This window comes from Piliocolobus tephrosceles, chromosome 21, assembly GCF_002776525.5.
Source record: "Piliocolobus tephrosceles isolate RC106 chromosome 21, ASM277652v3, whole genome shotgun sequence".
Taxonomy (NCBI): Eukaryota; Metazoa; Chordata; class Mammalia; order Primates; family Cercopithecidae; genus Piliocolobus; species Piliocolobus tephrosceles.
The window spans coordinates 14,283,090-14,305,997 of NC_045454.1; the positions used below are offsets into that span (position 1 = coordinate 14,283,090).

Here is a 22,908-nt window from a genome sequence, read left to right on the forward strand (position 1 = left end):
CCCGGCCGGGGAGTCTTCAGTTCTATGCAATGTGGTGAGGATCTCTGAGATGCCATTCTCCCTTGCTTGGAGCCTGGGTTTTCTCTCTTGTTCTCTTTCACCACCAAGTGCATAACCCTTAAAGATCAAGTTCAGCTGGGTGTGGTGGCTTATGCTTGTAATTCCATAGCTTTGGGAGGCTGAGGTGAGAGGATCGTTTGAGGCCAGGAGTTCAGGACCAGCCCGGGCAACATAGCAAGACCCTGCCTCTACAAAAAATAAAAAATTAGCCAGGTGTGGTGTTGTGCATCTCTCGACCCAGCTACTCAGAGGCCAAGGTGGGAGAATCACTTGAGCCCTGGAGGTCGAGGCTGCAGTGAGGTATGATCACACCATTGCACTCTAGCCTGGGTGACAGAGAGACCCTGTTTCTTAAAAAAATAAAAATAATAATAAAATCAAGTTTTTGCCACCTGAGATCAGCACCACGACAGACTACCAACATTAGTGCTGCCGGGTCAGACAGGGTCCTGCCTGGAGACTTAAAACCACACTAGTTATTTTAACAGAGAATTTAGTAGAAAGAACCAGTAACTAGGTGTTACTGGAAGACTAAGATATGAAGGAGAAGCAACAGCAGGGAGTAGCTGCCACTCCCAGGGTTGGGGGAACAAAAGAGAGGGGCAGGAATTATTGAAACGTAGGTGTTTGGAAACTTGGAGGAGGGGCCCCAGGAGCTGAAATTCAGATCATTTGAGGAGGGCTTTCTCCCCCAGCGGCTGCTGAGAGGGGCTGAACGAGGCTCTTTCTGGAGGTACTGGGACACTGCAAACTAGATTCATCTGCTGCTGCAGGCGGGAACCACTGTAGAAGCTGAAGCTTAACTGGGGGTGATGCTCACAGGATCTGCTAATGCACCAGGAGCAGGTCCCTCCTCCCTCCTGCAGCCTTGCAGCCTCTCTCTCTCTCTCTCGCTCCGCCTATTGACAGAGCCTGGTCATGATCAGCTAGGGAAGCAGAAACGTGGTTTACCAAGTGTAAGCCCAGATCACGGAGATGAGTTGTAGAGGGTAGGGTTGAGCTGAGAAACAATCACTTAATACTTAGTGCAGCTCCTCTGACTCTTTGGATTCTGTTCTCTCATTTCCAGCCTCCAGTAATTCCCCTTGCCTTTCCGCTGACTCACCTGTACATTTCCAAAAGGTGTTTGAATATTGTTCCAGTTTACCAAGTATTCTCTGCCGGGAAAGTTCCTTAGGACATGTAGCCTGCTGTATTGCCAGATATATGGAAGACTCCATGGGATAATTTAGATAAGGGTCGCTCACATCTGGAGGATAAAAAGATCCCTCTGGGGCCTGTGTCAGGGCAGGACTGACTCAAGGCTCAGAAACAAAGGAAGGGTCTGGAGCCATCGAGGCTACATTCTAGTGGCTCCTAGTCCCCTACATGGGCCCTGTGGCTCCTAGTCCCCTACATGGGCCCTGTGCCCTCTTCCCCAGCCCCTAGAAGCTCTAATCTAAGCCAACCTGCCCTGGTTCTCATTCACTGTGGTTTCTCCCACCCCAGGTCCTTCTGGTCACCTCATCTTTCATGTCCCCTTCTGAGAGCCGCAGTGGCTCAAACCCCAACCGCGTTCGCATGTTTGGACCTGACAAGCTGGTCCGGGCAGCCGCCGAGAAGCGCTGGGACCGGGTCAAAATTGTCTGTAGCCAGCCCTACAGCAAGGTACCTAGGGTGCAGAGTCCTTGGTCCTGGGCAAGGAGGGAAGTAAGGGCCAATGTTGAGTCTGCTCAACATTGAGGGCCAACAGGGCTGGGAGGAGCAGAGAGCTGGTGTCCCTTGGGATTATGGGGAGCCTGGATCCCTGCGTTCCCCGAAATGGGTTTGGAATCTTTCCTGTAATGAGAAGTTTCATCTCCTGGAGGGAATCTAGGGAGGGTGAACGGTAGCATCTCAGAGGGCAATCGGAGGAGGGGAACTGACTTGTTGGGGAGGTGGCCTAGTAGAGTGGGCCTAGTAGTTAACATCAGGAGATCTGGTGTCTGATTACTGAGTTCACATCCTGGCTATACCACTCTTTAGGTTTGTGATCTTGGGCAAGTGACTTGCCTTCTCTGGGCCTCCATTTCCTGATCCTTATAGGGTTGCTGTAGGTTAGGGGATGCTAAAAGCTGTGGTAACAGTAAGACTGGAGTATGTGATGATGCCACACGATAAAGGTGTGCTTCTTGCCCAGGTAACTGTCCTGGGGAGTATTTAGCCTGTCAGCTGGCTTCTCCTTATGAGGTCATGCAGGGACCCAGGCTTCTCCCATTTTCTGGCTCTGCATCCATCTGGCAGAGGAGGAGAGAGCCTGGAACACTTCTGTGTTCTGGAAGTAGCACGCAGCACTCCCTCCCATTCCACAGGCAGGAGTTTGTGCATAGGGCAGTGGATTCGCTGGGACACCCAGTAGACTCTGCCAGTTGCTCAAAGAGCTAATGTGTGAAAAGGGCTTGGTGCCAGACTCAGAGTTAGGGCTCAGGCACAACAGCTAAATCCTATAATTGTCATCACCATCACCAGGGCCCCTCCTTCAACATGGGTGTTCATGAGAGGAAACGAGCCAGGAAGGGGCTTCCCTGAGTGAAAAGGTCTTTCAGCCTGGCCTCTGTCCTTGGGCCAGACTCCCTGACTCCCACCCCTCCTTTCCCAGGACTCCCCCTTTGGCTTGAGTTTTGTACGGTTTCATAGCCCCCCAGACAAAGATGAGGCAGAGGCCCCGTCCCAGGTAAGCTGTACCCGTCGCTCCCCATGGCCTTCTCCCTGCCTCTCCACCCCCACCTGCCAGCAGCCCACCTATAACACTGAACTTGCGGGACCTTAGAAGGTGACAGTGACCAAGCTCGGCCAGTTCCGTGTGAAGGAGGAGGATGAGAGCGCCAACTCTTTGAGGCCAGGGGCTCTCTTCTTCAGCCGGATCAACAAGACATCCCCAGGTGAGCTTGGACAACCTAGGTCCTGAGTGAGTAGGGGGGTTGAGACCTAGACTTGTGGGTTTGAGGGTAGAGGGGGCTGGGGCTCAGGTTCCTGGGTCTGAGGGAGGAGGGTGGTGGAGTCCTGTGTGGGGTCTCAGGGTGGAGGAAGGTGGGCCTGGCCTCTTGTGTCCTGAGGGATGAGGGGTCTGGGGGCTGGGACGCCTGGATCATGGGTGGGATTTGGGAACAGTACTCTGTATCCCATAGATGGGAGTGAAAGGGTCTTGGGGCTCAGCCCTCTCATCCTGAATCCACTTTCTCCCTTCATAGTCACAGCCAGCGACCCGGCAGGACCCAGCTATGCAGCTGCTACCCTCCAGGCCTCTAGTGCTGCCTCCTCAGCCTCTCCAGTCTCCAGGGCCATAGGCAACACCTCCAAGGTGAAATCATCAGACTTTGGTGGGGTGGAGGAGGAGAGAAGCTGGAGGCCTCAACCCATCCCCATCTCCTCAGCCCCAGGAGTCTCCCAAAGGGAAGAGGAAGTTGGATTTGAACCAAGAAGAAAAGAAGACCCCCGGCAAACCACCAGCCCAGCTGTCACCATCTGTTCCCAAGAGACCTAAATGTAAGCTAACTAGATCCCTTGTTCCCATAGGAGCCTGTGCTCCTGTATCCTAGGGGAAGAGGGGCTGGAGTCTGCTGTCCTAAATCTGAGGGAGGAAGGGCTGGGGGCCTGGACCCCTGGGTCTGAGGGAGGAGGGGTTGGGGCCTGGGCCCCTGGGTCTGAGGGAGGAGGGGTTGGGGGGCCTGAACCCCTGGGTCTGAGGGAGGAGGGGCTGGGGCCGGGACCCCTGGGTCTGAGGGAGGAGGGGCTGGGGCCTGGACTGCTGGGTCTGAGGGAGGAGGGCCTGGGGGTTGAGCCCCAGTGATGCTAACTGATCTACTCTTTGGCTTCTCCAGTACCAGCTCCCAGTCGTACCCCAGCCGCAGTCCCAGTCCCTGCCCCAGCACAGGGGGCAGTGACAGGCAAGCCCCGAGGAGAAGGCACTGAGCCCAGACGACCCCGAGCTGGCCCAGAGGAGCTAGGGAAGATCCTTCAGGGTGTGGTAGTGGTGCTGAGTGGCTTCCAGAACCCATTCCGCTCTGAGCTGCGAGATAAGGCCCTAGAGCTTGGGGCCAAGTACCGACCAGACTGGACCCAGGACAGCACGCACCTCATGTAGGCTTGCACCCCACTCTCTGTGCCGCTACAGTTTCTCCCTCAGCTTCCTGTGTCTCCTCCACCTTGTGCTTTCTCTGTGTACACTATGCTGCATGCTTTCTCTCTCTCTCATTTGCTTTCTTTCTCGCTTGCACTCTGTAGCCTTTGTCTTCTCTCTGATTTTTGCATCTCTCCCTTGGTCTCCAACCTCTTTTTATTTCTCCCACCTCGATCTCATGATCTCTCTCTCTCTCTCTGTCTCCCCTGTCTCTCTCATTCCCCTTTGCCCCTCAGATCACACCTAACTGACATCCTCACTTCTGCCCCCCACCAGCTGTGCCTTTGCCAACACCCCCAAGTACAGCCAGGTCCTAGGCCTGGGAGGCCGCATCGTGCGTAAGGAGTGGGTGCTGGACTGTCACCGCATGCGTCGGCGGCTGCCCTCCCGAAGGTAAGGCCACATACAGACCAACCCTGCTCCTTATTCTGTGCTGGGCAATGCCAGGGATCTGGAGAGGAGTCAGACCGGGGCCTGCCAGTGGAAACACAGGTGGTCCCAGCCCAGAGTCAACAGATTACTGAGAGGAGTGGGGCAGGGGCTGGGGTACTCCAGATGAGGGAAGGAGGACCTGCCTGGGAGGTCACAGAGGGCTCTGTGAAGCCTGCTTATCAGAAAAGGCTGGAGGAGTAGTTTGTGCAAAGACTCAGGGGTGGTAGAACAAGTGCTGGGGTCCATACTCATTCATTTAAAGTGAGTTCCCGGGCAGTAGTTCATGCCTGTAATCCCAGCACTCTGGGAGCTGAGGCAGGTGGATCACTTGAGGTCAGGAGTTCGAGGACCAGCCTGGCCAACATGGTGAAACACTGTCTCTACTAAAAATACAAAAATTAGCTGGGCGTGGTGGTGCATGCCTGTAATCCTAGCTACTTGGAAGGCTGAGGCAGGACAATCGGTTGAACCCGGGAGCCAAAATCATACACTGCACTCTAGCCTGGGTGACAGAGCGAGACTCCATCTCAACAAAAAAAACCCCCAAAACCAAAATGAGTCCCAGAAGCCTCTGCTTGGTGCCAGGCTGGACTGTGCAAGGCTGAGGATCCAGTCATCGAGCCCTGCCCTTGAAGGCTTCTCACTTTGATGAGGGATTAGAATTGTTGTAACAGTGGAGTGAAAGCCCTACGGGGTGGCCCGCAGAGAGCGAGGGGTCTTCAAGGTCCCAGGAGAGGTTTTTCAGGCTGAACAGAGGCAGAGAACATGCTGGGCAGAGGAGATAAGTTCAGGGCAGCCTATTGGCTGCCTGGAGGAGTTGTAGGTGAGGCTGAGCTTACGTGGGGGTAAGAAGTGGCAGGAAAAATGGGACTGGGGCAGTAGGAACCACAGAAGGCTTTGGACTGAGCAAAGCAGGCTCAGATCTGAGGCCTGTGGATTGGAGGGGAGACTGGATTGTACTCTATGGCCTGCGTGTGTTCAGAAGTTAGCTGTACCTGGTGTATTTGAGAAATGATCTGCCTTGGGGGATAATGAGGCTGCGAGGTGGGTAGGCTTAGGTCAGAAGGGGCTTCCGGAGCCCGGCCTACACACTGGGCTCCATACAGCTTCACAGAACCATCATCTGTTGTTCAGGAATCCAAACATCTCTAGAAGCTGAAAGTTCTTTTCTAGGTTCAGCACAAACTCAGTTCGCTGCAGTCATCCTGAACTAATGTGAGGCTATTTGTGGACTTTTTTTTTTTTAATCCCCTTAAGTGTGTCATGGTCTTAACTCCAGAAATATTAGTGGGTTTGATCATGGGGTGCTCCCCCAGGCCCTACTGGGAGTTTATGTAACAATCTGTACGCCAGCCATTTGCCTCTCTCAAATCTGAAAGATTCAAAATTCTGAAGCCCATCTGGCTCCAGGGGCCTCCTCTGAGCAGAGGGGAATCACTGAAGGTTTGATGGCAGCAGGGGCAGGCTCTGTTGGGAGGGATGGACTGTCAAGGGGAGGCTGCAGGTAGGGACTCCTGAGTAGGCTGGGGCCTCAGGAACAGAAGAGGGGATGGGCTGGTGCTATATTTGGGCCAGAAGGAACCAGATATGCATTATTATGTACCTGGGAGAGCTTAAGGAGGGCATGAAAGAAAAGGGAAAAAGACAATGTTGGATTTGCAACTGGTCTTAACAAAAAGAATTCACAAAGCATTTTATATTTTTAAAAATTCTGGCTTGTACTCATTTGTAAAATAAAAAAAAATTAACTATATGACGCGGGCAACGTAGTGAGACCCCATCCCTGCAAAACATGAAAAAAATTTTCCAGGTATGGTGGCACATACCTGTAGTCCTAGCTACTTGGGAGGCTGAGGTGGTAGGATCACTTGAGCCCAGGAGGTTGAGGCTGCAGTGAGCCATGATTGCACCACTGCACTCTAGTCTAGGCAGCAAATCAAGACCTTATCTCAAAAATAAAAATTGGGCCGAGTGCGGTGGCTCACACCTGTAATCCCAGCACTTTGGGAGGCCGAGGTGGGTGGATCGCTTGAGGTCAGGAGTTTGAGACCAGCCTGGCCAAATGGTAAAACCCCATCTCTACCAAAAAATACAAAAATTAGCTGGGCATGGTGGCGCACACCTGTAGTCCCAGCTACTCTGGAGGCTGAGGTGGGAGAATCCCTTGAACCTGGGAGGTGGGGTTTGAAGTGAATCGAGATCACGCCACTGCACTCCAGCCTGGGGACACAGCGAGACTCTGTCTCAAAAAATAAGCCGACTATTGACTGTTAATGAACTACTACATTTTAAATCCTCTGAATCTCCTGTGAGGCACCGTTTTATGAGTGTGACTTACCCAAACAGCATTTCACCAGCTTTAAAACAACCAATTTAAATGCAGAAGGGTCTTAACACGTATGTCTCAGAAAAATGGAACTAATACGTTCATTTGCTTCTGCATACCTTCCTATGGCTTAGGGCAGATTAAATAATCTCTCTGTGCCTTAGTTTCTTCATCTGTAAAATGGGGCTAAAAATAGCACCTACCTCAGGATTCAGTGACTCAGTATTTGTCATGTGCTACCTGGCATGTAGGAAGTCCCATGTAAGTGTCAATCTGTTACTGTTGTTAGAGCTGGGAAAATTCTTTTCCTGGAATGTTAGTGGCTTAAGGAACCATGATTATAGTGTTGGGGTCTTTAAAACGTATTTGCTTTGAGATTTTCCCCTTAAATGGTGGGTATTTTCCTAATGAGAAACTGACTTTGATTCTCAAAGGGGAAAGTTCTGATTTTTTGTTCCTTTCTGAATTGAGAAGACATTTCTTCCCCAAGAGGGAGGGGAATGCCAGGTGCAGTGGCTCATGCCTGTAATCCCAGCACTTTGGGAGGCTGAGGTGGGTGGATCACTCGAGGTCAGGAGTTCGAGACCATCCTGGCCAACGTGGTGAAACCCTGTATGTACTTAAAAAACAAAACAAAACAAAAAACACAAAATTAGCCAGGCGTGGTGGCACATGCCCTGTTAACCCAGTTACTGGGGAGGCTGAGGCAGAAGAATTGCTTGAACCCCCGGAGATAGAGGTTGCAGTGAGCCAAGATCACACCACTGCACTCTATCCTGGGTGACAGAGTGAGATCTTGTCTCAAAAAAAAAAAAAAAAAAAAAAAGGGCTGGGAGTGGTGGCTCACGCCCAGCACTTTCAGAGGCCGAGGGGAGCAGATCATGAGGTGAGGAGATTGAGACCATCCCGGCCAACATGGTGAAACCCCGTCTCTACTAAAATACAAAAAGTTAGCCAGGCGTGGTGGTGTGCACCTGTAATCCCAGCTGCTAGGGAGGCTGAGGCAAGGGAGTTGCTCAAACCTGGAGGCAGAGATTGCAGTGAGCCGAGATCAGACCACTGCACTTCAGCCTGGTGATGGAATGGGACTCTGTCTCAAAAAAAAAAAAAAAAAAAAAGAGGGAGGGGAAGAAAGGGGGTGCCCAGGTCTGCAGGGCAGGTGGCCGGGCTGACTGGGTTCACTGGGGCCTTCCTGAGCTGGGAGGGAATGGGCTGGGAGCAAGACCATGAAGCCCATGAGAGTGAGTATTTAGTAAACACCAGTGGCTGTTGCCTCCTGAATGCCCTCCCCACTTCCCTCGGGCCTGTTTGTCTGAGGCCTGATTCCTCCCCTAGGTACCTCATGGCAGGGCCAGGCTCCAGCAGCGAGGAGGATGAGGCCTCTCACAGCGGCAGCAGTGGAGATGAAGCCCCCAAGCTTCCTCGAAAGGTCTGATGCCCCCTGTCCAGTGGGGGGGGAGGGTGTAGTGGGAGGATGACCTGGATCTGCTGTGGCACCCCAAACTTCCCACTCCTGCCTCTTGCAGGTACCCCTGCATCACACCCACACTGTTCCTGCCCTCCTCACCCACCCACTCTCCCTCCTCAGCGCCCCCAGACCAAAACCAAACCCACTCAGGCAACGGGACCCAGCTTACCCCAGAAGCCCCCATCCCCTGAAGAGACCAAAGCAGCCTCATCAGTGCTCCAGGAAGATATAGACATTGAGGGGGAACAGTCAGGTCAGACTCTGAGGGAGGAGGAGCTGGGGCCTGGACTCCTGAGTCTGAGGGAGGAGGGGCTGGGGGCCTGAACTCCTGTGTCTGAGGGAGGAGGGGCTGGGTCCTGGACTCCTGGGTCTGAGGGAGGAGGGGCTAGGGGCCCAGATGACTGGATCTGGAGGGCAGTTGAGGCCGGGGGCATGAGATGCCTGGGTCTGTGCCATGCTAGGAGAGCTGCCAGTCTTCCCAGGAGATAAGGCAGCCTTGCACTGACTGAGCTTCTACTTGTAGAAGGACAGGACAACGGGGCGGAAGATTCTGGGGACACAGAGGATGAGCTGAGGAGGTAGGGCTGGGGCTGGGGGTTGGGGTGTCCCTGGCCTTGGGTGTAGGGGAGGCTGCCCTGCATGCTCACTCTCTACTCCTCTTGGCAACCCCAGGGTGGCTGAGCAGAAGGAACACAGACCACCCCCTGGCCAGGAGGAGAACGGGGAAGACCCGTATGCAGGCTCCACGGATGAGAACACGGACGATGAGGAACACCAAGACCCACCTGATCTGCCAGTCCCTGAGCTCCCAGGTGGGAAATCCCCCCATCCCTCCTGAAGCAGCATTTTCCCTTCTCAGTTCTCAACTGGGACTTGCCCTGGCCAACCCTGGGGTCACTGCTGTCCCCGTGTCTTGCCTCCCCTCTCCTTCCTCAACCCACTCCCTGCCTCAGCACCTCCAGGTTCTGCTAGGCTTGTTCCCTTCCCTTCAGCATCCTCTGTGTCTTGCCTTTTTCTCCCCTCCAGATTTCTTGTTCTGACCACTCCCCTTGCAGCCATGTGCCAGGTGTGACCTCCTTTTTTTCACATCAGGGGTGAGGGCCCCACCCTCACGCTAGTGATTCATGTGCCCAGGTGCTGTTCTGTTGGTCTGGGGTGAAGCTGGGCACACCAGGTGACAGGGGCACTGCTCTCTGTCAGGCCCTGGGTGGGCGCACACCAGTGTTGGCTTTAACATCAGCCATCACTCTGGACATGGATGCTGTCTGCACACATTGTGTGTGTGCATTTCCAGTGTAAAATAATAAGAATGAAAGAGAATGGGGAAACTCTGCAGGGAGTTGTGGGATGGGAGGCAGGGAGGCAGAGCTTCTTTGAGAATGAAGGGAGCAGAGGAAAGGCAGCCGGGGCTGTACAGAGGTGTGGTTTGGGGACTTGCAGAAGAGCCGTTTCCACCCAGTTTCTCTTGGGTGATGGGCAGGAAGGTGCTTTGATTCTCCAAAGCCCCTAAAGTGGCATCACAAAATTGATGGCCTAGAGAGTCATCTTAAAATGGAAAGGAGCCACCCCAAAAGTCAGAGCAAGAAAGGCACTGGTTGGAAAGGAGAGCAAAGGTGAAGAAGTGGCAGATACTGATGTTTCCAGCCTGGACTAAGCTCATTAAGTGGCTCCAGGCAGGCCAGGTGCGGTGGCTCATCCTGTACTTTGAGAAGCTGAGGTGGGAGGATCACTTGAGTCCAAGAGTTCAAGACCAGCCTGGGCAACATAGTGAGACGAGACCGCCCCTCCCCCTTGCCTGTCTTTACAAAAAGTTTTAAAAATTAGCTGAGCATAGTGATGTGCACCTACAGTTCTGGCTACTCAGGAGGCTGAGGTGGGAGGATTGCTTGAGCCCAAGAGTAACATGTCAATACCCCATCTGTCTACAAAAAGATTAAAAATTAGCCGGGCGTGGTGGCACACACCTGTAGTCCCAGCTACCGGGGAGGCTGAGATGGGAGAATCACTTGAGCCCAGGAGGCAGAGGTTGCAGTGAGGCAAGATCACGCCACTGCACTCCAGCCTGGGTGACAGAGTGAGCCCTTGTCTTAAAAAGGAAAGAGAGAGAGATAAGTGGCTTCCGCCTGTCTGTCAGAAACAAATCGCAATAATACTCATTGTATCTTCTACTGTTAAAGCAAACCAACCAGCCAACCTGCCTACCTCCCCAGAAGGCTCTGATGGGCCACTAGGCAGGGGCCACTGCCTGCCATCAATCCCTGCCCACATGTGGACAGCCCTCTCCTCAGCTGCTGGGTCAGCCTTGTCACTCCTGTCTGGTCCTGGGAACTCCTGGGGCCTCACGCTTACTTTAGCCCCGTTCTCTCCTGCAGATTTCTTCCAGGGGAAGCACTTCTTCCTTTACGGGGAGTTCCCTGGGGATGAGCGGCGGAAACTCATCCGATATGTCACAGCCTTCAATGGGTGAATCTCCAGGGACTGGGGTGGGGAAGGGGTGATGGGTCCAGGGGAGGGCTCAGGGACCTGCTGGGAGGAGTGGGGGTGTGGGAAAGAAGACTATCAGAAGGATGGAGAAGGGCCATGCCCAGCAGGTGAGCACAGGCCATGGAATCCGAATGCCAGCTTGCCCACCGCCGGCAGCCCAGGATACATTGCTTGCCTCAGTTTCCTCTTCTCTACAGTGAGGATCCCTACCCCTACCCCTGCTTCTGAAAGGGCTGGCCTGAGGATTAGCCACTGTGGGAGCTCTGGTCATTGTAGCTATGGCAAGATGGATACATGGAAGAATGGAGTCATCACAGGCAGCCTAGAGGGGGAATAGGTGGGGACAGTGTGAGGACAGCCATTGAGAGTGTCTGGGGAGTAGGATGTCCGTGCTGATTCCCTGATGTGCCTTCTACCTCTTTTCTTCTCTCCCACCAGGGAGCTCGAGGACTATATGAGCGACCGGGTTCAGTTTGTGATCACGGCACAGGAATGGGATCCCAGCTTTGAGGAGGTGAGTATCAAAGAGGCAGAGAATGGGAGCCCCTGGCACACCTTTGCATCTCCTCCGTCCTCCCCTTGATGACACATTCCTGTATGGACTCCACCCCACCCTGCAGGCCCTGATGGACAACCCCTCCCTGGCATTTGTTCGTCCCCGATGGATCTACAGTTGCAACGAGAAACAGAAGTTACTTCCTCACCAGCTCTATGGAGTGGTGCCACAGGCCTGAAGTATGTGCTACACACACACACACACACACACACACACACGATGCATTTAATAAAGATGAGTTGGTTTGGAGCAGCTGCCTATTCTCACCCAGGAGTCTCCCAAAACGCTAAGAGGCTCCCTGGGACCTGGGGAAGAATGCTGGGCACCTCCATCAGAGATCTGGTAGAGAAGGAACTCTTTGTCTCTTCTGCTTGGCTCCTTATCCTTGTGCTGGCAAGAGGCAGGGAACTGGGAATCTGACTCTCAGCACTGCCCCTCAACTTGTTCTGGCCCTGTGAGCCACACCTGTGTCTTGGCTGCCCCTTTGTGGCTGGAGGCCTCAGTACCCATGAGGCCCATCTCTCTCCTGAAGCCTCAGCATCCCCAGGCCAGGGATAGTGCCTTTCCTCCAGGGTTTTCAGAAGTAGCTGTACAATGAATGTCACCACCGTGGTTTTACATCACCTAATTTAGGAGGTAGAATGGGAGGAAAGGACATTTTAAGCAACCCACTCAAACCCTGGACCCCCTTCAAGGCTCCACCACGTTTAAGTGGGAATTGAGCTGATTGTGAGGGAATCAGGGCAGAGGATGGGATGGTGCTCTAGGCAGAGGCCACAGCATGGGTCAGGAGGTGGGAAGCAGCCTGAGGCAGGCAGAAGAGCATTGCTGCCTTTGGTGAAGAGGCTTTGGGGGCAGATTTAGAAAGCCAGGCACAGTCCTTGCAGCTCTGCTGTCCAGTATGATCACCACTGGGTACAGGTAACTATTTAAATTAATTAAAATGAAATGAAATGAAATGTAAACTTCACTTCTGTAGTCACAGTGGTCATGCATTTCAGTTGCTCAGTGGCTACTGTATTGGGCCAGTGGCTACTGTATTGGGCAGCACAGAGAACATTTGCATCACTCTAGAAAGGTCTTTTGGACAGGGCTGGCCTGAAGGTCTGTGAACTCCAGGCTGAGAAGCCTGGACTTTAATCTGAGGGTGGAAATGTTAGGAGGGGGTTTGAACAGGACAGAGGCCAGGGTCAGAGGTAGGTTTGAGATCTGACCTTTGGGTAACCTTTTCTTGGACATTCCAAGCCCTTTCCCAACTTTTGCCTCATCAACCAAGGGTTACCAGTCTCACTCCTGTCTCTTTCTGATGAGGATGGTTTTATATTATTATTAGAGACAGGGTCTTGCTCTGTTGCCCAGGCTGAAGTGCAGTGGTGCAGTCACTGCTTACTCAGCCTTGATCTCCTGGGCCCAAGTGATCTTCCTGCTTCTGCCTACTGAGTAGGTGGGACTACAGGCATGTACCACCACCACACCTGAGAAATTTTCTATTTTTTGTAGAGATGGACTCTCACTATGTTGCCTAGGCTGGCCTCAAACTCCTGGCCTTAAGCAATCTTCCTGCCTTGGCCTCCTAAAGTGCTGGGATTACAGGTGTTGAGCCACTGCGCCCAGCTAAGGGTGGCTTTAGACTTCACATTCACTCATTCATTTGCTCATTCACACTCCTACCAATAACTCACCATGTTAGTTTTGTACTACTGCTGTAACAAATTATCACAAACTCAGTGGCTTAAAACAATAGAAATTTATGATCTTATAGGTTTGGAGGTCTGAAGTGCAAAATGGGTATCCTTGGGCTAAAAATCAAGTTAGGCAGGGCTGCGTTCCTTCTGGAGGTTCGAGGGGAGAATCTGCTTTCTTGTCTTTTCCAGCTTCTAGAAGCCGCCCACATTCCATTCCCCTTCTATATTCCAGGCCTGCAATGGCCTATTGAGTCCTTCTCATATCCTATCACCCTGACCTTGACTCCTCTGTTCCATACTTCCACATGTAAAGATCTTTGTGATTATAGACCAGGTGCAGTAGCTCACGCCTGTAATCCCACCACTTTGGGAGGCCGAGGCAGGCGGATCACCCGAGGTTGGGAGTTTGAGACCAGCCTGACCAACATGGAGAAACCCCATCTCTATTAAAAATACAAAATGAGTCAGGTGTGGTGGCACATGCCTGTAATCCCAGCTTCTTGGGAGGCTGAGGCAGGAGAATCGCTTGAACTTGGGAGGCAGAGGTTGCAGTGAGCCGAGATCATGTTATTGCACTTAAGCCTGGGCAACAAGAGATCTTTGTGATTACATTAAGCCTGCCTGGATCATTTGGGATAATCTCCCTGTTTTTTGTTTTTGAGACAGAGTCTTGCTCTGTCGCCCAGGCTGGAGTAAAGTGGCACATTCTCAGCTCACTGCAACCTCCGCCTCCTGAGTTCAAGCAGTTCTCTGCCTTAGCCACTGGAGTAGCTGGGATTCCAGGCGCCTGCCACCATGCCCAGCTAATTTTTGTATTTTTAGTAGAGACGAAGTTTCGCCATGTTGGCCAGGCAGGTCTCGAACTCCTGACTTCAGGTGATCCACCCGCCTCAGCCATCCAAAGTGCTGTATTACAGGCATAAGCCACTGTGCCCAGGCAGGATGTAAACATCTTTAGGAGGCTATTACTCTGCCTACCACAGCCACCATGTGGGAGACACTGGGAAGACAGTATGAAAAAAACAGACAGTAGTCCCCAGTCTCATTGGCCTGACATTGTACAGGGGGACAGAGATGGTACATGTGCAATGCAGCCTTGGATAGTGGGAAATGCTGTGAGAGCAAGGAAAACATAGCATCGTGAGTGACAGCAATGGTAAGGTCTTGGTAGTTTAGATAGGGTGATTGGGGATGGCCTCTCGGAGGACTTACAGGGACCTGGGAGAAGTAAGGAGTATCTGAGAGAGCCCTTCCAGGCAGAGGAAAAGCAAGTTCAAAGGCCCTGAGGCAGGAGCGTGCATTATGTGTTCAAGGAACAGCTGGGTGGGTGTCAGGCTATCAAGAGACCCAGGATCCACCTAGACTCAGGCACTGCCCTGTGGTTTGGTTGCCAATAAATCTCATCTTTCCTGGCCTCATTTCCCCACTCTGTGAAAGTAAGGTTGGATCAGATCAGCGCCTCTCAAATGAGTATGTGTCTTTGAAACTTTGCTGCTGGTGTGGTTGCTTTGGAGAAACTCTCCAGCTCACATATACAGGACAGCTCTCTGTATAAACGTGGATACAAGCAGCACTGCTGGGTTGGGAGGACAGAGTAGACCCCTTACCCCTCCCAGAACCTTCCCCGAAAGGCCTGAGTAGAGTACAGTACAGCAGCCTGCTCAGTCCTAGCCCTTATGCTGGACACTTTCTTTTCTCCTACTTTTATTTTTTATTTATTTTTATTTTTTATTTTTATTTATTTTTTTGATACAGAGTTTCGCTTTTTTTGCCCAGGCTGGAGTGCAATGGTGCAATCTTGGCTCACCGCAACCTCCGGCTCCCAGGATCAAGCGATTCTTCTGCCTCAGCCTCCCAAGTAGCTGGGATTACAGTTATGCGCCACCACCCCGGCTAATTTTGTATTTTTAGTAGAGACGGGGTTTCTCCATGTTGGTCAGGCTGGTCTTGAACTCCCGACCTCAGGTGATCCACCTGCCTCAGCCTCCCAAAGTGCTGGGATTACAGGCGTGAGCCACCGTGCCTGGCCCTCGTACTTTTATTTTAAGTTCAGAGGTACATGTGCAGGATGTGCAGTTTTGTTTCATAGGTAAATGTATGCCGTGGTGGTTTGCTGCACAGATCATCCCATCATCTGGGTATTAAGCCCAGCATCTATTAGCTATACTTCCTGATGCTCTTCCTGGCCCCCCCCCCCCCCCCCCCCCCCGGCCCCCCGGTGGGGTTTTTCCCCCCCATGTTTTTTTTTTTTTTTTTTTGAGATGGAGTCTCAGTCTGTCACCTAGGCTGGAGTGCAGTGGCATGATCTTGGCTCACTGCAAACCTCTGCCTCTTGGGTTCGAGGGATTCTCGTGCCTCAGCCTCCCGAGTAGCTGGGATTACAGGCGTTTGCCATCATGCCCGGCTAATTTTCATATTTTTAGTAGAGGGTTTTGCCATGTTGGCCAGGCTGGTTTTGAACTCCTGACCTCAGGTGATCTGCCCGCCTCCACCTCCCAAAGTGCTGGGATTAGAGGCATGAGGCACCATGCCCAGCTGTGTCCATGTGTTCTCATCATTCCGCTCCCACTTATAAGTGAGAACATGCAGTATTTGGTTTTCTGTTCCTGCGTTAGTTTGCTGAGGATAATGGCTTCCAGCTCCATCCATGTCCCTGCAAAGGATGTGATTTCATTCCATTTTATGACTGCATAGTATTCCCTGGTGTATATGTACCACATGTTCTTTATCTAGTCTATGGACACTTTCTACTTTCTCCTTCCTCCACAACTTTCAGATCTCAGCTCAAACATTACATCCTCAACAAGGCCTTTCCTAACCTCCACTATATAATAGGATATGTCAGGTACACACTCTTAAAATACTACATCTCATCCATCCTAGTCATAACTTTACATTCATTTATGGTCACATTTACCCATCTTTTCATCTATGATTTACACTCTTTTGTCTCTTAAGGATATTGTCTCTACTTCTGGAGTTACTAAGATAATTCTTATTTCCATGGAAATATTTTTGAGTTTTTCTCTTCAAATTTAGATCTTAAACTCCCAGAAACGTATTTTTGCATATGGTGTGAGGTAGGGATCTGCAGTACTTTCCCATTGTTGCTGTAACAAATTGCCATAAGCTTAGTGGCGTTAGACTACACAAGTTAATTTTATTATAGTTCTGGAGGTCAGTGGTCCAAAATCAGCCTCACTGGCCTAAAATCAAGTGTCAGCAGGGTTGCAATCCTTCTGGAGGCTCTAAGGAGGAATTTATTTCCTTGCCTTTTGTAGGCAAAATTCCTTGACTTGGGGTCTTCCATCACTCGAATATTTGCTTTTATGATCACCTCTCTCTGTTTCCTGCTTCCCTCTTTCCCATATAAGGACCCTTGTGATTATATTGGGCCTATCTGAATAATCAGGATAACTTACCCATCTCAGTCACATCTGCAATGTCCCTTTTGCTACATGCCAGCTAACATACAGGTTCTGGGGATTCAAATGTGGATATCTTTGGGGGATCATTCTTCTATACACCAGGGGATTCAACTTAATTTTTCCCCATGTCTCTTAGCCTTATTTACTGATTAGTCTGTCCATCCTCCACTCATCCATGTCAGGTTTCAACAAACTACAGCCCATAGGTAAAATCCAGCCTATCCAGCCTACTTAGAATTTTGGTAAAATGTTTATTGGAACACAGCCATGCTCATTCATTTATGTATTGTAATGTGTGTGGCTGCTTTCCTGCTACGGTGGCAGAGTGGAATAGTTGTGGAAGACACTGTACTGTATGGCCTGCAGAACTTAAAAATGTAACAGATGCAGCTGGGCTCAGTGGCTAACGCCTAGAATCCCAGGACATTGGGAGGCCAAGACAGGAGGATCACTTGAGGCTAGGAGATTGAGGCCAGCCTGGGCAACATAGTGAGACCCCATCTCTACAAAAAAATTTTTTTTAAAATTTAGCTGGGGGCTGGGTGCAGTGGCTCACGTCTGTAATCCCAGCACTTTGGGAGGCCAAGGCAGGCAGACCACTTGAGGTCAGGAGTTCGAGACCAGCCTGGCCAACATGGCGAAACCCCATCTCTCCTAAAAATACAAAAATTAACTGGGCATGGTGGCGCACACCTGAAATTCCAGCTTCTCAGGAGGCTGAGGTAGGAGAATTGCTTGAGCCCGGGAGGCAGAGGTTGCAATGAGTGGCGATCATGCCACTGCACTCCAGCCTGGGCAACAGAGCAAGACTCTGTCTCAAAAATAAAAATAAATAAGCCAGGTGTGGTGGTGTGTGCCTATAGTCCCAGCTACTTCTGAGGCTGAGGTAGGAGGATCGCTTGTGCCCAGGAGTTCAGGGCAATGAGCTGTGATCGTGCCACTGCACTCCAGCCTGAGCAACAGAGCAAGACCCTGTCTCAAAAAAAAAAAAAAAAAAAAAAAAAGATGCTCCTTGACTTACAATGGTGCTACATCCAGATGAACCCATCATAAAGTTGGAAAGTCCTGATTCAAACCATTTTAAGTCAGGGACCGTCTGTACTCTTTGGCCCTTTATAGAAAAAGGTTGCCACTCCCAGATCTACAGGTCCAGTTTGTCATGTGTCAGCATAAGCACAAGTCTGTTTCTGAGCTCTCAGTTGTCTTCCACTGGCTTGTTTTCAAGCCAACACCACCAATTTCATTACTGCACAGCTTTGTAATAATTTTTGTATCTGGGTTGAGGGGGTGGGGAGCCAAGGCTCTCCTACTTGTTCTTCTAAATGGACTTGGGGCCAGGCATGGTGGCTCACGCATGTAATCCTAGCACTTTGGGAGGCCAAAGTGGGAGGACTGCTTGAGTCCAGAAGTTCAGACTAGCCTGGGCAACATAGACCCTATCTCTATATACATACATACATACATACATACATAGATGAATGAATGACTTGGCCACTGCTGGGTATTTTTGGTTTTTTTGGTTTTTTTTGAGGCAGGGTCTCTGTCGCCCAGGCTGGAGTGCAGTGGTGCAACCTTGGCTCACTGCAACCTCTGCCTTCCGGGTTCAACCGATTCTTGTACCTCAGCCTCCCCAAGTAGCTGGGATTACAGGGGCACGCCCCCACACCCAGCTAGTTTTTATATTTTTAGTAGAGACGGAGTTTCATCATGCTGGCCAAGCTGGTTTCGAACTCCTGACTTAAAGTGATCCGCCTGCCTTGGCCTCCCAAAGTGCTGGGATTACAGGTCTGAGCCACTCTGCGTGGCCTGCTGCTGCTGCTTTTTAAAATTAGTGTCCACTTTCCTCACTAGACAAGGTCTGTCTTCATTGCTGTGTCCCCAGCACCCCATGCAGGGCCCAGCACACAGGAGGTGCTTAATATTTGTGGAATGAAGAGTAGTCCCATGCTAGCTTGCTCATCCTTATTTTACAGTGGGAGAAACAGGCTCCAAAAGGGGAACTGACTTTGCCTGAGGTGTTGCGTGCCCCTTACAGATGCCTTATAACCCACCCATTTTACAGCAAAGGCATCTGAGTCCAGAGGAGTGAGAAACCTTGTCCAAGGCCTGGCAACTTGTAAGAAGTGGGTCAGGGATGGCTCTGAATCTTGGGATTTTTTTCTTTTTCTTTTTGAGATGGGTCTTGCTCTGTCATCCAGACTGGAAGGCAGTGGCACGATCACAGCTCACGGCAGCCTTGACCTGCCAGCTCAAGTGATCCACCCACCTCACTTCCCAAGTAGCTGGGACTACAGGTATATTCCACCACACCCAGTTTTTTTTTTTTTGGTAGAGATGGGGTCTTGCTATGTTGTCCAGACTGCTCTTGGACTTCTGGCTCAAGCTATCCTTCCACCTTGGCCTCCCAAAGTGCTGGGATTATAGGCGTGAGCCACCACACCCAACCTGAAGCTTGGGCTTTTGATTGTCTTTAAATGGTCAGTGGTATACCCCTTTATCACCGAGTGTATCTTGGGAGACCTTTCCACATCAGTACATACAGCACTTTTTTTTTTTTCCTACTGGTACCTATTCCATTCCGTGGCTGTAATTCAATAGTCGGTCCCCTGTTCTTGGGCACTTGAGTTGCTTCCAGTCTTTGGCCACAACAGTCGCATTGCGGTGAACACCCTTATACACTATGCTTTTTTCACATACATGAGTTTATAGAATAAATTTCCACACGTGGAAGATTTGAGACAAGCATGTATTTTCCGTTTCTTAGATACAGTCATATGGCCAAAGTGGAGACACCAATTTAAACTTTTAACAACAAGAGAGCCTGTTTGCCCACAATCCTCATCAACCCACGATAGTAGCAGACTTTTTACCTTTGCCATGTAAGTGTGTGGGGAGAAGCAGAGCCAGGGCTGTCAAAGCACAGCTCCACCTCCATGGTTTGAGATCTCCCCAAAGCAGGGGAGCAAAGAGTTCCTGGGGCTTCTGAGTTCGAGCCCAGTATAAATGGCCAATCCCTTGCCTTGCCCTCTGCCAGCTATCTGGAAGAGGGAGCTCATACAGTCGATTTTAGAAATCCCACCTCTTACTGGCGAGGGCTGGCGGCAGAGGGGGACAGTGAGCCAAGGGAGGGCTCAGTCTCTCTCCCCTTTGTGCTCCACCTGGTGGTGGCTGCGTTGATGAAGGAGCAGTAAGCGTCTCTGGCCAAAGGCCTGGCCGCAGCTGGAGCATCGGTGCCGGGCCGTCGCCTGGCTGCCGGGTGCGGTTGGGGGGTCGTGACATAGGCGATGGGCAGCCAGCTTGGAGGGAAATGAGAAAGCCTTGGGGCAATGCGGGCAAGGATAGGGGCGGGCATCGGTGGCGTGGTGCGTGTGGCGGTGGGCCGCCAGCTTGGAAGGGTAGCAGAAGGACTTGGGGCAGTCGGGGCACGGGTAGGGGCGGGTGGGTGCGTGGGTCCAGAGGTGAGCCGCCAGCTTGGAGCGGTGGCCAAAGGCCTTCGGGCAGTGTGGGCACGGGTGTGGGCGGGCGCCGCTGTGCGTGAGGCGGTGGGCTGCCAGTTTGGAGGGGTAGGAGAAGGCCTTGGGGCAGTCTGGGCATGGGTGGGGTCGGGCGCCGCCGTGTGCTAAGCGGTGCGTGGCCAGTTTGGATGGGTACGAGAAGGCCTTGTCACAGTCGGGACAGCGGTGCGGGCGCTGGGGCGGGGGCCGCCGGCGAGGCCGGGGAGGCGTGCTCGCGGACGCGGTGGGCCCTGGAGCTGACTGGCTGGGCTTCTGCAGTGGGCCCTGGTGGGGAGCTGGGGGACAGGAGGGCTGGTGGGCTCCAGGAAGCAACCAACGCCCTGGGACTAGGCCAGGCTCCGCCACGAGTTTGATATTCGAGGGGCTCCTCCAAGTGTACCTGGGCACCTCAAGCATCATATTGAGACTCCCCAAATTGCATGTTTCTGCTCCCCCTCCCCCCAGGCGTCATTCTGAGGGACTCCAAAGGATTACTTTCCTGGATCCCAAAGCTCCTAAGGCTTCCTCAAAGCTACCAACGTATGGTTTCTAGTGTCTTCCCAGTGATCACCCTGACATCCCGCATGTCATCCCTACTCCGTCCCTTCTGTAATTTCCTGAGCCCTAGCAAATGGTTACTGAGGCTCTCTCTGAGCCAAATGGGAGGTCCCAGAACGTGGCCATTTTGGGGGATCCCAGATAGTCATCACCCTGGGGCCCTCAAACTTTCACCCTGAGATTCCCCCAGAATGTGATTATCTTGGCCCCCATTCCTGGAGAATGCTCCCTACTCACAGGCGGGGCCACTCTCACCTTCTTTGGTTACCGGTTCCTTGCCAGTGGGACTAGGATCGGTGGCCCCGGCCGCGGACTCCGCGCCTCGCTCCAGCATCTTGCTGGCACAGGAACCTAGGGGCAGGGCGCGGGGTGGGGGGTGACGGCGGTGATTACCATGCTGATGGGGATAGGGTTGGAGGGCCTAAAATGAGGGATCAGACTGTTTAGGAGCAAGTTCTGTAAGTATGGGATGCTAAGGCGAGGGCGGGCTTAGCGGGGGGGCGGAGCCTAAGACCACAGTGAGCGGGGCTATGCAAATTCAAGCCAGAGGCAGTCCCTTCGCTGTCTAAACCCAGGGTTGGAGTGTTTGAGCAGAGTGGGCGGGGTCTCCACAACTAAGCGACCGTCCTGAGGGCGGAGCGGGCGGGGCCTATGCGCAGAGTGGGCGGGACCTTCCCCACCAGACCCTGCAGTCCTGGAATGGGCGGAGCTGTACAAATAGGACCAAAGTCTGTTGTTCTGAAACTAGACCCAGGAGGCGGGGGCCTTCGAGCGGAGTGGGCAGGTCTTTCATCACCGTCCCAGGGGAGGGGCCTATGAGCACAGTGGGCGGGGCTTCACATCGAAGACCTAGCTTTACCCGGCTTTTGACTTAGTTCATTGACGCCGCGTCAACTGCGTCCTTCTTGCCGTTAAATTTCATCCCTGGCTTGGATGGGGCCGTGGAGGATAGAGGGGGGACCTGGAGGAAGATACGTAAGGAACCTGGCATGTGTGCGGTCCAGAGACCCCTAATTGACTTCTCCCTCAGAGTCCCAAGCGTAAAGGAGTCAGTGCACCCTTCCGAATCAGACATTCAAGCATCGATGCACCCTCCCGAGGCTCAGGCACCAATGCACAGCCCCTCCAGAATCTAGGCGTCCGGACCACAACCGTTCTCCCTCGGGGTGATTCTGGCATTCAGCCTGCAAGCCAGTATCCGCGCCCGAACCCCTGCCCCCTCACCTGCAGGACGGCCCCTCCCCCGGGGCGGGGCTTCGGGCTCCTCCCGCCGCGGCCACGGCCGCAGCCGCTGCTGCTGCACTGCCCTCGGACCCGCGAAGCTGCACCGCCCGGCGCGCGTCCGGCGTCGGGGGAGGGCAGGGAAGGGAACGCGCGCGAGCTGCTCGGCCCAACCTCATTTCCATCCCCTCCTCCCACGCTGGACCAAAGTGGGCGTCAGAAAGCATGCGCAGTACCGGCTGGCAGAGGCTGCGGAGGGGGAAGACGGAATGGAAGGAGGGGCTGGGTGCGCCAGCCAGGCAGGCAAGTTCGTGAGCAAGCGCGAAGCTACCGGATCGACGGAAAGTGCACCGCCGGTGGCGGGGCCTACGGTGGCTGACTGGAGTCAAGCACGTGCAAGACTAACATGGACAGACTGCGCTTGGAAATCAATACATGCATCCTTCTTTTTAATATCCCTCTTCTTTTCGAGAATTCCGCTGGTTTCCATCTCCAGAGGCAGTTTCAAGAGCTCTCTGCTAATTCCATCCTTCAAGGCGTTTGCAAAATGTCTGACCATCTCTTCCAGAGAGGGCGGAGGCGGGACTCCGGGCTCAGAGACAGCCAGTGCCCAATAAAAGGCACGGTATTTGCATAGCGCCTCGGCACACCTCGCTATTGGGTGATTCAAGATTCTCAGCCACGTCCGGATCTACCTTCCCCCTCGGAAGCCTGGGTGGTCCCGAGATGCCCTGGCCCATGCTCGTGGTGCTAGGCCTGGGGTGTCATGCAGCTTGGCATTCTTCCCAAGCAATGGCCAGGAAATGCCCATAAAAGTCCTCTGCACGGGTGGGTCTGCAGTCCGATAACCCGCAAGGTCTGCGATCCCTGGGAGTTTGGCGGGGTTATTTGGACTGGAGCCAGATTGCCTGGGTAATTGGTTTGGAATCCGGCTGTGCCACTTTCTAGCTGTGTGACCCTTTCTAGCTCTCTTTCTAGGCCTGTTTCCTCATCTATAAAATGGAGCGTTGTTAGGATTAAATACGATAATCAATGGAAAGTGTTTAGAATAGAAAGTG

The 22,908-nt window shown here is 52.5% G+C and overlaps 2 protein-coding genes across 13 annotated transcripts in view; one reads left to right on the plus strand and one right to left on the minus strand.

The window, feature by feature from the left end:
- XRCC1 (X-ray repair cross complementing 1) overlaps nt 1–11,709 on the plus strand; it is a 33,956-nt gene extending 22,247 nt beyond the window's left edge. For all 4 annotated transcript variants that reach the window (XM_026448294.1, XM_026448296.1, XM_026448295.1 and 1 more), the window contains 14 exons: nt 1,549–1,707; nt 2,678–2,752; nt 2,849–2,960; nt 3,270–3,379; nt 3,453–3,564; nt 3,900–4,158; nt 4,475–4,591; nt 8,292–8,385; nt 8,545–8,677; nt 8,948–9,002; nt 9,097–9,236; nt 10,797–10,887; nt 11,347–11,422; nt 11,529–11,709. In XM_026448294.1, the coding sequence (XP_026304079.1) occupies nt 1,549–1,707; nt 2,678–2,752; nt 2,849–2,960; nt 3,270–3,379; nt 3,453–3,564; nt 3,900–4,158; nt 4,475–4,591; nt 8,292–8,385; nt 8,545–8,677; nt 8,948–9,002; nt 9,097–9,236; nt 10,797–10,887; nt 11,347–11,422; nt 11,529–11,642 (1,647 nt within the window). In that variant the 3' untranslated portion in view covers nt 11,643–11,709. The remainder of the gene's footprint in view (nt 1–1,548; nt 1,708–2,677; nt 2,753–2,848; nt 2,961–3,269; nt 3,380–3,452; nt 3,565–3,899; nt 4,159–4,474; nt 4,592–8,291; nt 8,386–8,544; nt 8,678–8,947; nt 9,003–9,096; nt 9,237–10,796; nt 10,888–11,346; nt 11,423–11,528) is intronic.
- Nucleotides 11,710–19,149: 7,440 nt separating this feature from the next.
- Nucleotides 19,150–22,448, minus strand: ZNF575 (zinc finger protein 575). Of its 9 annotated transcripts, none has more exons than XM_023190511.3 (4): nt 22,257–22,448; nt 21,489–21,590; nt 20,885–20,980; nt 19,150–20,367 (listed from the first exon to the last, which is right to left on the minus strand). In XM_023190511.3, exons 3-4 carry the CDS (start codon nt 20,961–20,963, stop codon nt 19,709–19,711), a joined length of 738 nt encoding a protein of 245 aa, XP_023046279.1. In that variant the 5' UTR covers nt 20,964–20,980; nt 21,489–21,590; nt 22,257–22,448; the 3' UTR covers nt 19,150–19,708. The 9 variants fall into 9 exon arrangements, with proteins under 9 accessions (XP_023046279.1, XP_023046281.1, XP_023046278.1 ...); XM_023190513.3 differs by having other exon boundaries at nt 20,885–21,050; XM_023190510.3 differs by having other exon boundaries at nt 21,854–22,448.
- Nucleotides 22,449–22,908: the final 460 nt, after the last annotated feature.